General features: G+C 53.3%; 2 protein-coding genes across 2 annotated transcripts in view; one reads left to right on the top strand and one right to left on the bottom strand.

Moving 5' to 3' along the window:
- Positions 1–839, top strand: part of LOC111140905 (treacle ribosome biogenesis factor 1) — a 37,219-nt gene extending 36,380 nt beyond the window's left edge. Inside the window, exon 27 of the mRNA XM_022493166.1 lies at positions 344–839. The gene's annotated coding sequence lies outside the window, so the exon portion shown is untranslated. The remainder of the gene's footprint in view (positions 1–343) is intronic.
- Positions 840–1,958: 1,119 nt separating this feature from the next.
- On the bottom strand, positions 1,959–10,665 carry LOC111140825 (CD74 molecule). The gene is made up of 9 exons (XM_022493019.1): positions 10,365–10,665; positions 6,367–6,539; positions 6,079–6,158; positions 5,538–5,600; positions 4,758–4,853; positions 4,341–4,425; positions 3,314–3,505; positions 2,811–2,873; positions 1,959–2,558 (listed from the first exon to the last, which is right to left on the bottom strand). Exons 1-9 carry the CDS (start codon positions 10,439–10,441, stop codon positions 2,548–2,550), a joined length of 840 nt encoding a protein of 279 aa, XP_022348727.1. The 5' UTR covers positions 10,442–10,665; the 3' UTR covers positions 1,959–2,547.
- Positions 10,666–12,265: the final 1,600 nt, after the last annotated feature.

Here is a 12,265-nt window from a genome sequence, read left to right as displayed (position 1 = left end):
ATTTGAGGGCATTCCTCGTTGGGAGGAAGACGGTTTCCTCAGGATAAGCCATTCCGATGGAGCTGTGCTTCCCAGGTGGTGGGGAAGGGGCTGATGGGACCCCAGCAGCCACCAGCCTCCCGGAAATGGTGGGGACCCAGAGCCCGCCTGGCTGGCAGTGAGGATTGAGTGAGGCGGGGCACCAGAGCGCTTGGCTGCATTCCTGGGACTCAGTCCGTGCTGAAGTGCCCGCTGTGGCTCAGGCTTCTCCCCTGCATCAGAGACCCCAGGTTTTGATTTTATTTTTTTCTCTTTGGAGAAAATGGTCGGGAAATCTCACGTCTGGATGTGTTTCCTTCACCAGGGATTTCCTAGCCAAGTGGCGACCAGCCCCGTGCCTCAGCCCTCTGCCCACCACGGGCTGGAACTGAATCTTTAACTCCCCTCCCCCAGAAGAAGCCCGCCAGCCGCCGTGTCCGCGCTGGCTGAGCAGTGAGCCCTGCAGGGAGGCTGGTCCGAGGGGGCGGCGGCCAAGCATCCAGCTCTGGGGACTTGCACTCGCTGACTCCGCGTCTGACTTCTGTCCTGACACAGATTGCTTCCTAGAGATGTGTACAGTATATATATATTTTTTTAAGTGACCTGCCCCTCTCCCTTCAAACCCAACAGGCCCAGAGGCCTTGGACTTTCCACCTCTGGGCCCTGCAGACCTAGCAAGGCCCAGCCTGCAGCTCCTTCCGCATCTCTGGTCTCTGGCTGATGCAGAGGCTTTGTCCTCTGTCAGTTTTCCCTGTTTGTTTGTGGTTTTTTGTAACAACTCAGAAAATAAAAGGCTTGAAGGAAAGGTGCAAGTTCCCAGTGCATCCGCGACAACGGTTTTGCAGTTGACTTACTCCTAGAAGGGAGAGTCTGGCTGACACTGGGAGGTGAACAAACCACAGCACAGGGTTGGCTCTTGACTACACACCAGGGCTCTGGGACGCTGTGGTGAGTGGAACGGACAGGTCGCCAGAGAACGAGACTCTCCAAAGTGGCCTCTCCGCTAAGGGGTACCTCGCACATCGTCACAGTTGTTGGGTTAGGGGCAGGCCAAGATCCAGAGGCAGGAAGTAGAAGAGGGGCAGTGGGGGGTGACCACCTTTGGAAGTTTGGGTGTGAGCTGGAGGCAGGTCCCCAGAGGTACCTGGTGAGGAATAGGGACCGCGGGCAGAGTAGGAGCAGGTAAACCAGTTAGGAATGAGTTGCCCTCGTGTCCAAATAACGAAGGTTCTAGAATGATGAAGGCAAGAAATATATGAACTCCATAGCTACGTCAGGGTGACGCATCTCCAGGATGTGGTGAGGGCAGCAGTGCCGTTGCCCAGAGCAGTGTGGAGCCCCAGAGGACAGGGAGCTTTCTCTCCAGGGCTTTGAGCCTTCTGCCAGTGAGAATAAGAATATATGCGGGAGAGGAGAGAGCTGGGCAGAGATCTTAGAGACCTGAGTTGGCATCCGTCTGCACCCTTCTCTCAGGGCCCTGCCCTGTATTAGCTTCTCTCCCCCGCCAAGTGTGTTGGTCTAGAACAAGGGTCTTGTCTACGTAGGGCATGAGCTCCTGGTTCCCCACAGCCCCTGCTTCCTGGCGGTCCCGACACTGGGGCCTGTGTCACTGCTGTCCGTCCTCACTCTCGCGGTCCTTAGTAGGGAAGTGAAAACAGGGAGCTGGGGAAAAATGGAAGCTGGACCAAGAGGAACTTGAACTTAAACAACTCTGGGCAAGAGCCTATTTTTTTTTTGGAAGTAGAGTATGCCTGTGTGTTACCATGGAAACCAAGAGCGTCTTTGTCCAAAGTGCATGCCCACAGCCTGGCCAGGCCCCACGGGCATCTGGGGTTGGACTCCCTGGGCTGTGCCCTCCCATCCAGACCACTGGATTCAAGGTCTCGGTTACCTCCTTGGGGTCCATGAGCCAGTTCCCAACAACAATCAGGAGCCAGAAGTGTCCTACTTACTACCTTTTATTCTCAGAGCTGTGGCCTTGAGGGCAGGTGATAAGCTTGGCTGCACAGAGGGAAGGGGTGGGCAGGGTGGGGGCGTTGTAAAGAGGCTGGTTCTTCTGGGTGTGCTGCTGGAGAGGGGGAAGGGTGGCTCTTCCCCAGCTAAACAGGCTAGAAAGACAAGGTCAAAAGGGCAGACATGTTGGGTGTGGGGGAGCACTGTCTCCTCTCCGTGTACCTTCCATGTTATCTGTGGGCCTGGACCTTGGGGCTCCATGTTGGAGGCTGAAGCTCCCATAGCACGGAGCTCCTAGTCTACCGCCTTGGGCCGCGCGTTCAATGATCGATGTGGGGTCGGGCCACAGGTCCCTCCTGCATCATTAAATCTGTGTTCCCTGACGTGACTGGTGTCTAAGGATGATGGAGAGCCAGGAGCCAGGGTGTCCCGGAAGGCGGCGCACAGTGGGATACAGGGAGTGGGGGAGCAGTGTGTGAGAGAAGGAGAAGAGGGGCTAGGGTTGGGGGTGGAGGGGAGCAAGGAGGCAGTGGCCACGCAGGGCGGGCTGTGTGCCGGCGTCAGCGTCTGCTCTTCTCACACGGCCACTACAGAGACGAGAAGCAGGTTAGGTTTGGGGTCCCCTGTCGTCCCTGCCCCTTCCCAGCATCCTGGGATCTCAGAGGTGAAGAGTCTCCACCCCTGCAGCCCCTAAGGTGGTCATCGGGTGTGAAATGGATGTCCGGGGGAGGTTGGAGGACGGCCCACGGTCGTGCTGTGCCGGCCCTCCGGCCCTGAGGGATTCGGCCTCCCGGGGGATAAGCTGCTGGATCCTGGGTGACCCCTGCAGGGGCCCTTACCTTGGCCCAGGTCCTGCTTGGTCATACCCAGCCCGGATGACAGGTCTTCCATGTCCAGTGGCTCTGCAAGGGAGCAGCAAGGCCGTGTGTCACTTGACAGTCCAGCCTCCCACACCCATTGGCGAGGGGCCAGGGTCCTCCTTCCCAGCCTGGCCACCGGCCTCGTGCCTGGTGGAGGCAGAACTGTTGCTGGGTGTGCTCAGGGCAGGCCCAGGGAGGGAGTGATGACATGAGATGGGCAGACCTGTAGGACCCCTGGGTGCGCCATGGGCGGTGGCCGGCTGCGTGACGTTCACAGAAGAAGGACGAAAAGACAGGTGAGTGAGTAGATGAGTGGATGTAAGGAAAGGAAGGACCGATGGACAAACAGATGAGTGCATGGGTAGGTGGATAAAGGGGCAGCTGAGGGGCTGTCCCAGGTGTGCCAGGAGGCCCTTCTCCCGCTCAGCCTTCTCAGCCCTTCTGCTCCTTGGGCACTCCCTGGCTGAGTGGGCACTGCTTACCCCTGCAGTTACGGTGCCCACGGCTCCTGGTGTGGGGGACCTCGGTGCCGTTGGGGAAGACACACCAGCAGTAGCCGGTGCTCCCATAGCACTGGAGCGGCTTATAGTTGCCGTTCTCGTCGCACTGGGGCCTGAATGTGCCAGGATGGACGGCGGGGACACGGCTGACCTCCTCCTGGCACTGGGTCAGTGCTGAAGCGACAGGCATGGTGAAGACACAGTGAGTGAGCAGGCCCTGGGCCAGAGTCTCAGCAGAATCCACATACTGCTGCTGTGGGCCTAATGCCTTCTGCCCAGGTGGCGGTGCTCACTCTACCCCTGGCACCGATGGGGGAAACAGGCCTGAACCAACAAGATGTGAGATTGAAGAGGATGTGAATGGCCACATGGCGCACTTATCCTAGAACTTGGTAATTTCTTCGGACACTCAATGCCTATTAAAGTTTGGAATTGCTCCTGTGATTCTTATTTCTGAGAAAAGCAATGGGCATCTCGGGAAGTCTGAGCCTCTGTTACTGAGTTATCCGAGTGCAAATGGGGCTTTCTTTGAGCACGTTGTAGAGGGCTTCAGACATCAGCTGGGAGTTGGTCACAATGGCATCAAAGGTGCCTTCTACAAATCTAGGTTTAGAAAATCGTCTGGCCCATACTGGCTGTGTGAGCTCGGGGAGGTCCCTCTGCAGCTGGGCTCATGAGCCCTGCCCCAGCCCCCTCACGAGAGCCTGTGCAGGGTTGAGTGGAGAAGGTCACTGTGATGATACGTGATGGGATGTGTCGGGTCATTTTGCTCCAGGCCCACGTGTGCAGTGCCGTCCCTCCCACGACGGAGGTCATCCTCTAAGGGGAGTGCGGAGGAGCAGCCAAGCCCAGAAGGAACAGGCAGGAGAGACAGGAGGGAGAGTTAGAGACTGGGAGAGTGCCAGGGCTTGGATCTGGGAGTGCTCTAGGTCCTAACCTCTGCAGCTCCCAGAGAGCACCGAGGGAGCTTCCAGAAGCCCTGGCATCCGAAGGCTCCTGCTCCCCATACCTTTTAGTGGAACCTCAGGCTTATTCTCCAGGGAGTTCTTGCTCATTTCGAACAGGAGCCACTGATATATCCAGCTCTCGAAGACCTGACGGGATCGAGGCAAGGGGTCAGGCTCCATAGCTCCCTCCAACCCTGCCCGACTTTGCCCCTGGGGACAGATGTGAAGGGTCCAAGAGGGACCCAGCAGCTGAGTCCAGCTGTAGCTGGGTTCCTGCTTAGAGACCCATGGAGTTTGGTCGAGATGGTTCCTCAGCTCCGAGCCCTCTTCATGGCTATGGCTTTGTTGGTGCTGGCGCCCCGCCTCTAGCTTCCTGAGGTTGGCCTCCCCGGCCCAGCCCTCATGGAGCCTCTCCCAGCCCTGTCCTAGATGTCAGGGATGAGAGGGAGCCAGCGCAGGGGGGGGGGGGGGCTGCTGACCTTCCAGTCCAGGGGCCCCATGGTGTTCTTAAGGTGTTTCAGGTTCTCTGGGAAGCTCCCCTTCAGCTTTGGGTACACCTTCAGGGGGTCGGTCTCCTGTGGGGTAGCAAGACAGGAAGGAAGGTCTAAAAAGCTCTCTGGCAGACAAGGTGAAACGTGCCACCCACCTTCCCTTGGACCTCTGCCATAATGGAGCCAAGGACAGGGGAGGCAGCAAGGGCCTTCTAGCTGCACAGCTGTACAATCCCAGGGCCGGGAGTTCAGAGACCCAGGTTCCAGGCCTGGTCCTACCCATAACCCCCAGTCTTCTACTCCTTGCAGACCCCTACTCATCCTCTAGGTCTCCCTTCCTCAACACCCCCTCCACTCCCCCCACTCATTTGGGTCCTCTGCTGCTTTCTCCTGCCAGTCCCTTATCACCTAGTCACTTGTCTATCTCCCATGTTAGCCTGGGACCCCTGTCGGGTCGAAAGCAGAGTCTGATTTCTTCCCAGTGTGAGCCCAGAGCCTTGCACAGTGCCTGGTACAGAGTAGACATGCAGCAGAAACTTGGGAAGGAAAAACGGGCATCTTGAGCAAGTTACTTCCGGGCTTTGGGCCTCAGATCCTCCATCTCAAACACTCAAAAAAGTGGACAGCAGGGCTAGACTACAGATGATGCTGAAGGGCCACACTGGCGTTCTTTCACTAATCCAGTGAGTCCAGAATGGTGCAGGCCCTGGAGCACAGTGTCAGGGGAAACTGGGTGGGCAGGCAGGGCCATGGTGGGGTCCCACTCACCAGAAGCACATGCATCACATGGTCCTGTGTCATGTTGCCATACTTGGTGGCATTCTGCAAGGGCTGTGGAAGGAAAGAAAAGGGGGTCACCAGTACTGACCCACAGAGGAGAGGCCCTGGAACAGAGCCAGCACTCCAGGTCTGGGTAAGAGGCGGGAGTTCCAGGTGCCCCCCAGGAACAGGCCTGTCTCCACCACCCCAGGAGTAGGAGCCCAAGTAGGAGAGCTCAAACAAGTCACTTTACTGCATCAACGTCCTTAGTGGTCAGATCTGCATAAGCTTTTCTGCCCAGGTATTGTGGGCAGCGGATTGTTTCATGACAGAAACATCACCCATTTATGACAAAAGGAAGGCAGGCGGCTGTGAGATGCTCTGGTAAATGAGAAGCCTTTTGTAAACATCCCAGGGATGGACTGAAGAGGCTCTTTCCTCCCCCTTGACTGGGCTTTTGCCGCTCAGCTGTCGTCCCCTGTCCCTCAGCACCTGCCCTCCCCATGCGAGATGACACCTCGCTGTTCTACCGCCCTAAGGTCGTCCTTACCTCCTGGAGCAGGTTTGGCAAGGGCAGCGCCTGCATCAGCATGGGGGTGGCGACCCTCATCTTGTTCAAAGGCTTGGGAGCTGTGGGGACAGGAGGTACAGTATGGGTGTGGTCCCAGTGCTCAGGGAAGAGGGTACTCGTCTTGGGGACTGAGATCTCCAACCTAGTGAGAAGGGGCTGGAATCCCAGACCCGAGGGAGAAGAGAGTGGGCCCAGCTGGGGGCAGGGATGGGGTTTTGAGGGAAGGACGGTGGGTGGGAGAGGTCAGGATAGAGGTGGAGCACGCACGTTTGGGAAGCTTCATGCGCAGATTCTCCAGCTGCAGGTTCTGTGAGGTGATGGTCAGCTTGTCCAGCCGGCCCTGCTGCTGGTATAGGAAGTAGGCGGTGGTGGCCTGGCCAGCCAGGAGCAGAGCCACCAGGACAGAAAAGCCTGTGTACAGAGCTCCTCGGCTGCACTTGCTATTGGGGGGAAGGAGATAGGTCAGGGTAGGGTCCACAGAGGTGGCTGGCCCAAGGACTGACTGAGAGCAGGGGAATGCCTCCCATTTCCGTCAGCTCTGCCACCCCCTCAGCTACCCCTAACACACATTAAGCACAAACAACAAGTGCCTATGGACACTTGTCCAGCTTGAAGACATGCCCCGGCCCCACAGTTCCAACCTTTGCTCCTCCTACAGCCCTGCAGAAATCCTAGCAGTGCCCATGGACCTAGGATGACTGGGGAAGAGCCAGGGACAAGTGCCTTGTCCTTTCTGGGCCTCAGTCCCACCTGTGCAACAAGGGCTTACCATAGAGGGTCTCTCTGGGTTCCTTCTGAGGGGGTCTACTGAGGATCAGGACTGTCCTCAAGGGGAAGGGGGTTTTCACCCCCCTACCTACCCAAGCCCTGCAGTGAAATCAGAGAAAAGGGAAGGAAGTGGGCCCTGGACAGCAGAGCATGTGGCCCACCTGAAAACGAGAAGTGAAGCCTTGACATTTTAGGAGCAGGCTGGGGCCAGTGGAAGAAGTCAGACAGGAGCAGAGTCAGACCACCCCTCTGGGGACACATCCTCTGCCCCACACTCTCCTTGGCTTTGAGCAAGTCTCTGCCATTGTCTGGGCTTGCCATGTGGGTGCCTCTCACCTGCGCAATTCTCGGATTTGGTGGTTTCTTCTCTGAGGTAAGATCTGTGACCACCTACGTACCTCAGATGGCACTATCCACCAGGGCGGATTTCAGTAGGAGAACGGTGCCTGAGCCTGTGTGACTGGGAGAGTGTCTCACATTCTCTAAACGAGTTGGCTGCACAGGGCGGGGTGGCCAGACCTCAGACAGTCCTTGGAGCTAGCTGTTGGGCTTTGTTTTGGGAACACATGAACATGTCACAGTTTAGGGAATGTAAGGACTCTGCCCCAGGACCCTGAGAGCTCCTGGCCCGTTTTCTCCCGCCTCACTGGGGTGGGACTACCAGAACCCCACTAGAAACTGTCAGTCCGTCACTGTACCCTGCTTACTCCGGGAACCTACAAGGACAGTTTAGGAAACTCCAGGAGACCCTTCTGCCTAGTAACTCATGACATCACATATATAGCTCATTTTCATTGGCTCTTTGCTTGCCAGTCCTCTGCATGTTCTGGGCCAAGGTCCAGCCCAAAAGATTGCTGTTCTGTTAGGAGAAAGCAAAAACCCCGCGTGGGGAAAAGGAGGAGACCAGACAGGAGTGGAAAACAAGTACTGCTTCTTGGCCTTTTCCAGAAACAGGGGTGGCCTGGCTTCTGTGAACGTCCACCCAAGGCTGGGTCTTGCCTGGTTCAAGCTCTCCAGCTCGTCTCCATGCTCACCCCTTCCACAACCCCACACGCAATCCAGTCCCAGTTCTTCCTTCCACTGTACCTTCTCTGAACCTCAGTTTCTCGGAAGGCCAAAGAATCTACAGGGTCATATTGGAGATGAGACCTGGCGTAGAATCCTGGCTCTGCCACCCCCTTAGTTCAGGGAGCAGGGGCAAGTCAACCCCTCTGAGGAACTTGAGGTAGGAATAGCTACTTAAAGAGTTGCTACATAAAATAAGATCATGAGAGTAGGGGCGCCTGGGTGGCTCAGCAGGTTAAGGCTCTGTCTTTGGCTCAGGTCATGATCCCAGGGTCATGGGATCGAGTCCCATGTTGTCGTAGGGTTCCCTGAGCCTGCTCTCCTTTTCTCTCTGTCACGCACTCTCTCTCTCTCAAATAAATAAAGTCTCAAGACAAAAAAAAAAAAAAAAAAAAATCATGAGAGTAAAGCTCTTGGCTCCATACCTAGGGACAGTTAGCATTGAGTACTATTCTCAGAGGAGTTAATAGTTAACTTTAGCATCTGGTTTTCTTCCTCTTTTTGAATGCGGATACCCTGGTTCTGGCTGACTGCCAACTCTTGCCACCACTCTCTGCATTTCCTTCTTTCCATTGCCTCCTTCTTGAATGAAAAATAATAATAATAAATGACTGAAGTCAGGAGCCAACCAGAACTAGCAGGAACCGTGATACAAATGTTGCGAGGCAGAAGAGTTCACAAAGGGGTCTGAGAAACAGGCTCAAGCTGGAATGGACCGAGCACACAGGACCGGGGCCAGTTTTAGAAGCAGTCCCTGAAGGAAAGGGAAACCAGGCAAGGATTTGAGGAGGGGGCACCCTCTCTGTACACTGAGCTTGCACGAGGTCTGCGACTTACTGGGTGGCCCTCCCGGCCCTCTCTGCAAATCCTGCCTCTACAAGAAGGCCAGATGGTAGAGCGAGCTCACACTTTGAAATCAGGCTAGTCCTGGATTCAAATTCTGACTCCAATACTCACTAGCTGTCATAACTCGGTAAGCTGCTAACTAATAAAGCCTAACAACGTCTCAATTTTCTCTTACGTAAAAAGGGGCTAATAAAAGTACTGGACTTATAAGAGTTAGGGTTGGATTTAGCACATAACTCATCATAGAAATTACCCTGGCTGAGGACTGGTGACAGGTAGTCAGTGAAAGGGAACGATTATCATATCTAGTATCATCATTGCTTTTATTATTACTGAGACCCAAAGAGAAGTAGCAATTTGTCTATGTCACATATGACAACAGCAGAACTTAGACCAGAATCTAGCCCTCACAGGAGAGTCAGCCCTCCTAGCCCTGGGATTCTTTGGGATTTTCACAGGCATGCTCTATAGTCTATATCTGGTCACCCCTGTCCCCTAGAATGCAGTTCCTCATAAGATCTCTGAGTGTCTCTCCCAAAGCCCTTTCTGCCTGGCAACAGCTGACATCACAGCTCTGAGTCCCTATAATTTGTAAACTACTTTTTTTTTTTTAAGATGTTTAAGTCATCTCTACGTCCAACATGGGGCTCAAACTCACAACCCTGAGATTAAGAGTCACATGCTCTACACACTGAGACAGCCAATCGCCCCAATTTGCAAATTACTTTTTGAAGACTGGGGAGAGTAGGGCTATGGGGTAGCTGCATTCTAACCCTCTTTCTTTCTTTCTTTCTTTCTTTCTTTCTTTCTTTCTTTCTTTTCTTTTCTTTTCTTTTCTTTTCTTTCTTTCTTCTTTCTTCCTTTCTTCCTTTCTTTTTCAGGGAAACACCTGGATGAAACAATGCTGGGGCTGGGAAAGGGGTCCTGGAGTCCCCTGGATGGTTGCGCTGGCCCCTTGCTACAAGGGAGAGGGACACAGGCAGGGCATGACCCATGTCAACCTTCAGTCCCTTCTAAAAATTTAGCCAGAAGCCCTCCACCACCCTTGTCTTTTCCTGCCTCCTCCCAGCATCTCTCTGGTAATGGCAGACATGTCCATCTACTCTACAAACACCGGCAACTACACTTCCCTGATACAAACGCATACATCTATCTGTGGTGATTAGGGAGAAACTCCACTGTGATAAGCAGCTTCTACCATCCTCTTTGAGAAACTCTGGATCCATAACATTTTCCAAATCTAGTCCAAGGTTTCTAACCCAGGATTCACAGTCCACCTTCAGGTGGTTTGTGAAGCCGATGATACTGTGTGAAAGTCTAGGGGGAGAATTTGTGGCTGTCTTGAGATTTTGAGAACAAAAGTATATCATGCAAAGAAATTTAAAACACCTGCCCTGGAGAAGCTCCCCCATTTTACAGGAGGGAGGACAGAAGCCCAGAGCAGGCCAGAGACTTGCTGAAAACCACCCAGAGTCAGGGCCTGGATCCATCCCCTCATGGCTCCCTGTCCAATGTTCCCCCTGCAGCACCCAGGCCTGTCTGTGTGGTCCAGGATTTGTGTGCTCTCTCCTGCAGCTCACACGTACCTCTCTGGGGCACTGGGGCGCTGGCCCAGCATGGGCAGCTGCTCATGGTTGGAGATGAGGTCGCGCTGGTCTTCCATGGTTCTGGCCTCTGGACTTCCCCACACTTCCTGCTGCTCCTGCTGCTGCTGCTGCTGCCTCCGCCGCTGCCCGGGTATCTGGGACCCTGAATGCCTGGCTTACCTCTTGAAGCTGGAGCTGAGGAGGAATCTGATTTGTCCACCGGAGGCTACTCCGCCCACCTGGTAAAAGTGGAAGTGAAAACCACAAAGCTGGAAATACCCCCCACTTGGGCAAAGCTGCCTTAAACAGGGCAGGATGGGGAGGTGGGGGCTCCCCAGACAGGTAGAAAGGCCAGCATACTTCCATTGGCTGCTCAGGGCCCTCATCACTTGTTTCTGGGCAGACCTGTGGATTCACAAGGCACTTTGGATATTGCGAGAAACAGACAAACATTCACTCCCTAGACAGGAAATCACTTTGAAACAGAAAATGCCTTTGTCTCCCCTGCTCCCCCACTGATGAGTGGGTGCAGAAGTGCGGGGGGGAGGGATGATGGGCTCCATGTTCCCCATGCTCCCTTCTAACTTGAGGATTTTATGAACCCACGTCCACGGTTCTAAGGCTCTGGTACTGACATTTGCTGCCACTTACTAAACCTTCCTTTGTGCCAGGCACCGTATTAATTGTTTCACATGGTTTGTTTCATTGAATCTCTACAGCGACCCTTTGAGGCCTATTATATTTTATATATATAGGTAGGGACATTTATAGGTAGGGATACTACGGCTTTGAGAGGCTCTGTGCTTGCTCCAGATCAGGCATCCAAGAAGTGAGGAATCCCTGGTTTTAACCACTCTACTCTTACGCATGAAGTCCAAACCATGTGGTTCAAATTCAGGTCAGTGGGGGCCTCTGCGGAAGGCCGGGGAAGGGTACCCAAGGGAGATTTAACTATGTTGGCAAGGTTTCATTTCTTACTATCTTGTGGCTTACCTACCATATTTGTTTTATTAATCTTTATGTCTTTTGTGCATTTCAAAATTTACATTAATTTTTTTTAGTAATTTATAGTAGTTTTTAATTTAAAAACGTTGTGGTCTGGGCACCTGGGTGGCTCAGTTGGTTGGGCATCTGCCTTCAGCTCAGGTGGTGGCCCTGGGGTCCTGGGATTGAGTCCTGCATCGGGCTCTTGCTCCAAGAGGAGTCTGCTTCTCTCTCTGCCTCTGCCTCTCTCTTTCTGTCTCTCGTGAATGAGTAAATTAAATCTTTTTTAAAAAATTAAAAAATAAAAACTTTGTGGTTTGAAGATTCATTGAGTCTTAGATTTCAAGATTAAAGGGAGATAGTGTACATATTTTGAGGGGAGGGGGAAAAAGCAGACATGGCCTTCAAAGCACCAGACCTGAGTTCAAATCCCAAGTCAGAAAGACCCTAGACCCATGACCTGAGCCAGCCCCTTGACCTGTCTGAACTGGTTTTAGTTTTTGGAAAGGAAGGACTATTAACACTAACCTTGCAGAGATGTAAGATTAAATAACCATTTAGCCCAGAGCCTGGTACTACCAGAGATGCTCAAGAAATTAAACTGTTACTCAAATATTTACCAGGTATTTTATAGATAACCAAGACCAGTGAAATCATGTATCCATACAAACTCCAGCACAAATGTTCATAACAGCCCCAAACTGGAAACAACCCAAACATCCATCCACAGGTGACTAGATAAACTGTGGTTTATCCATACAATGGAATACTGCTCAGCAATAAAAAGGAATGAACTATTGATACTCATACTACCTGGATGAATCTCAAAATAATTATGCTATACGAAAGAAGCCAGAACAGAAGAGTATATACTATGTGATTCCATTTGGATAAAATTCTAGGAAATGCAAACTAAT

The sequence above is a fragment of the Enhydra lutris genome, unplaced genomic scaffold (assembly GCF_002288905.1).
Source record: "Enhydra lutris kenyoni isolate GAN:26980312 unplaced genomic scaffold, ASM228890v2 scaffoldscaffold5, whole genome shotgun sequence".
Lineage (NCBI taxonomy): Eukaryota > Metazoa > Chordata > Mammalia > Carnivora > Mustelidae > Enhydra > Enhydra lutris.
The sequence above is the reverse complement of the archived record's forward strand: the minus strand, read 5'-3'. Positions and strand labels throughout refer to the sequence as shown.

Bases quoted from the DNA above. Each gene is read 5' to 3' on its own strand.
- LOC111140825 (XM_022493019.1), bottom strand. From the start codon at position 10,441: ATGGAAGACCAGCGCGACCTCATCTCCAACCATGAGCAGCTGCCCATG. The intron at 4,426-4,757 runs GTCAGCAGCCCC...CGATCCCGTCAG, and splicing joins TGGGGCCCCTGGACTGGAAG to GTCTTCGAGAGCTGGATATA. The intron at 3,506-4,340 runs GTATGGGGAGCA...CTGTCGCTTCAG, and splicing joins GCCTGAGGTTCCACTAAAAG to CACTGACCCAGTGCCAGGAG.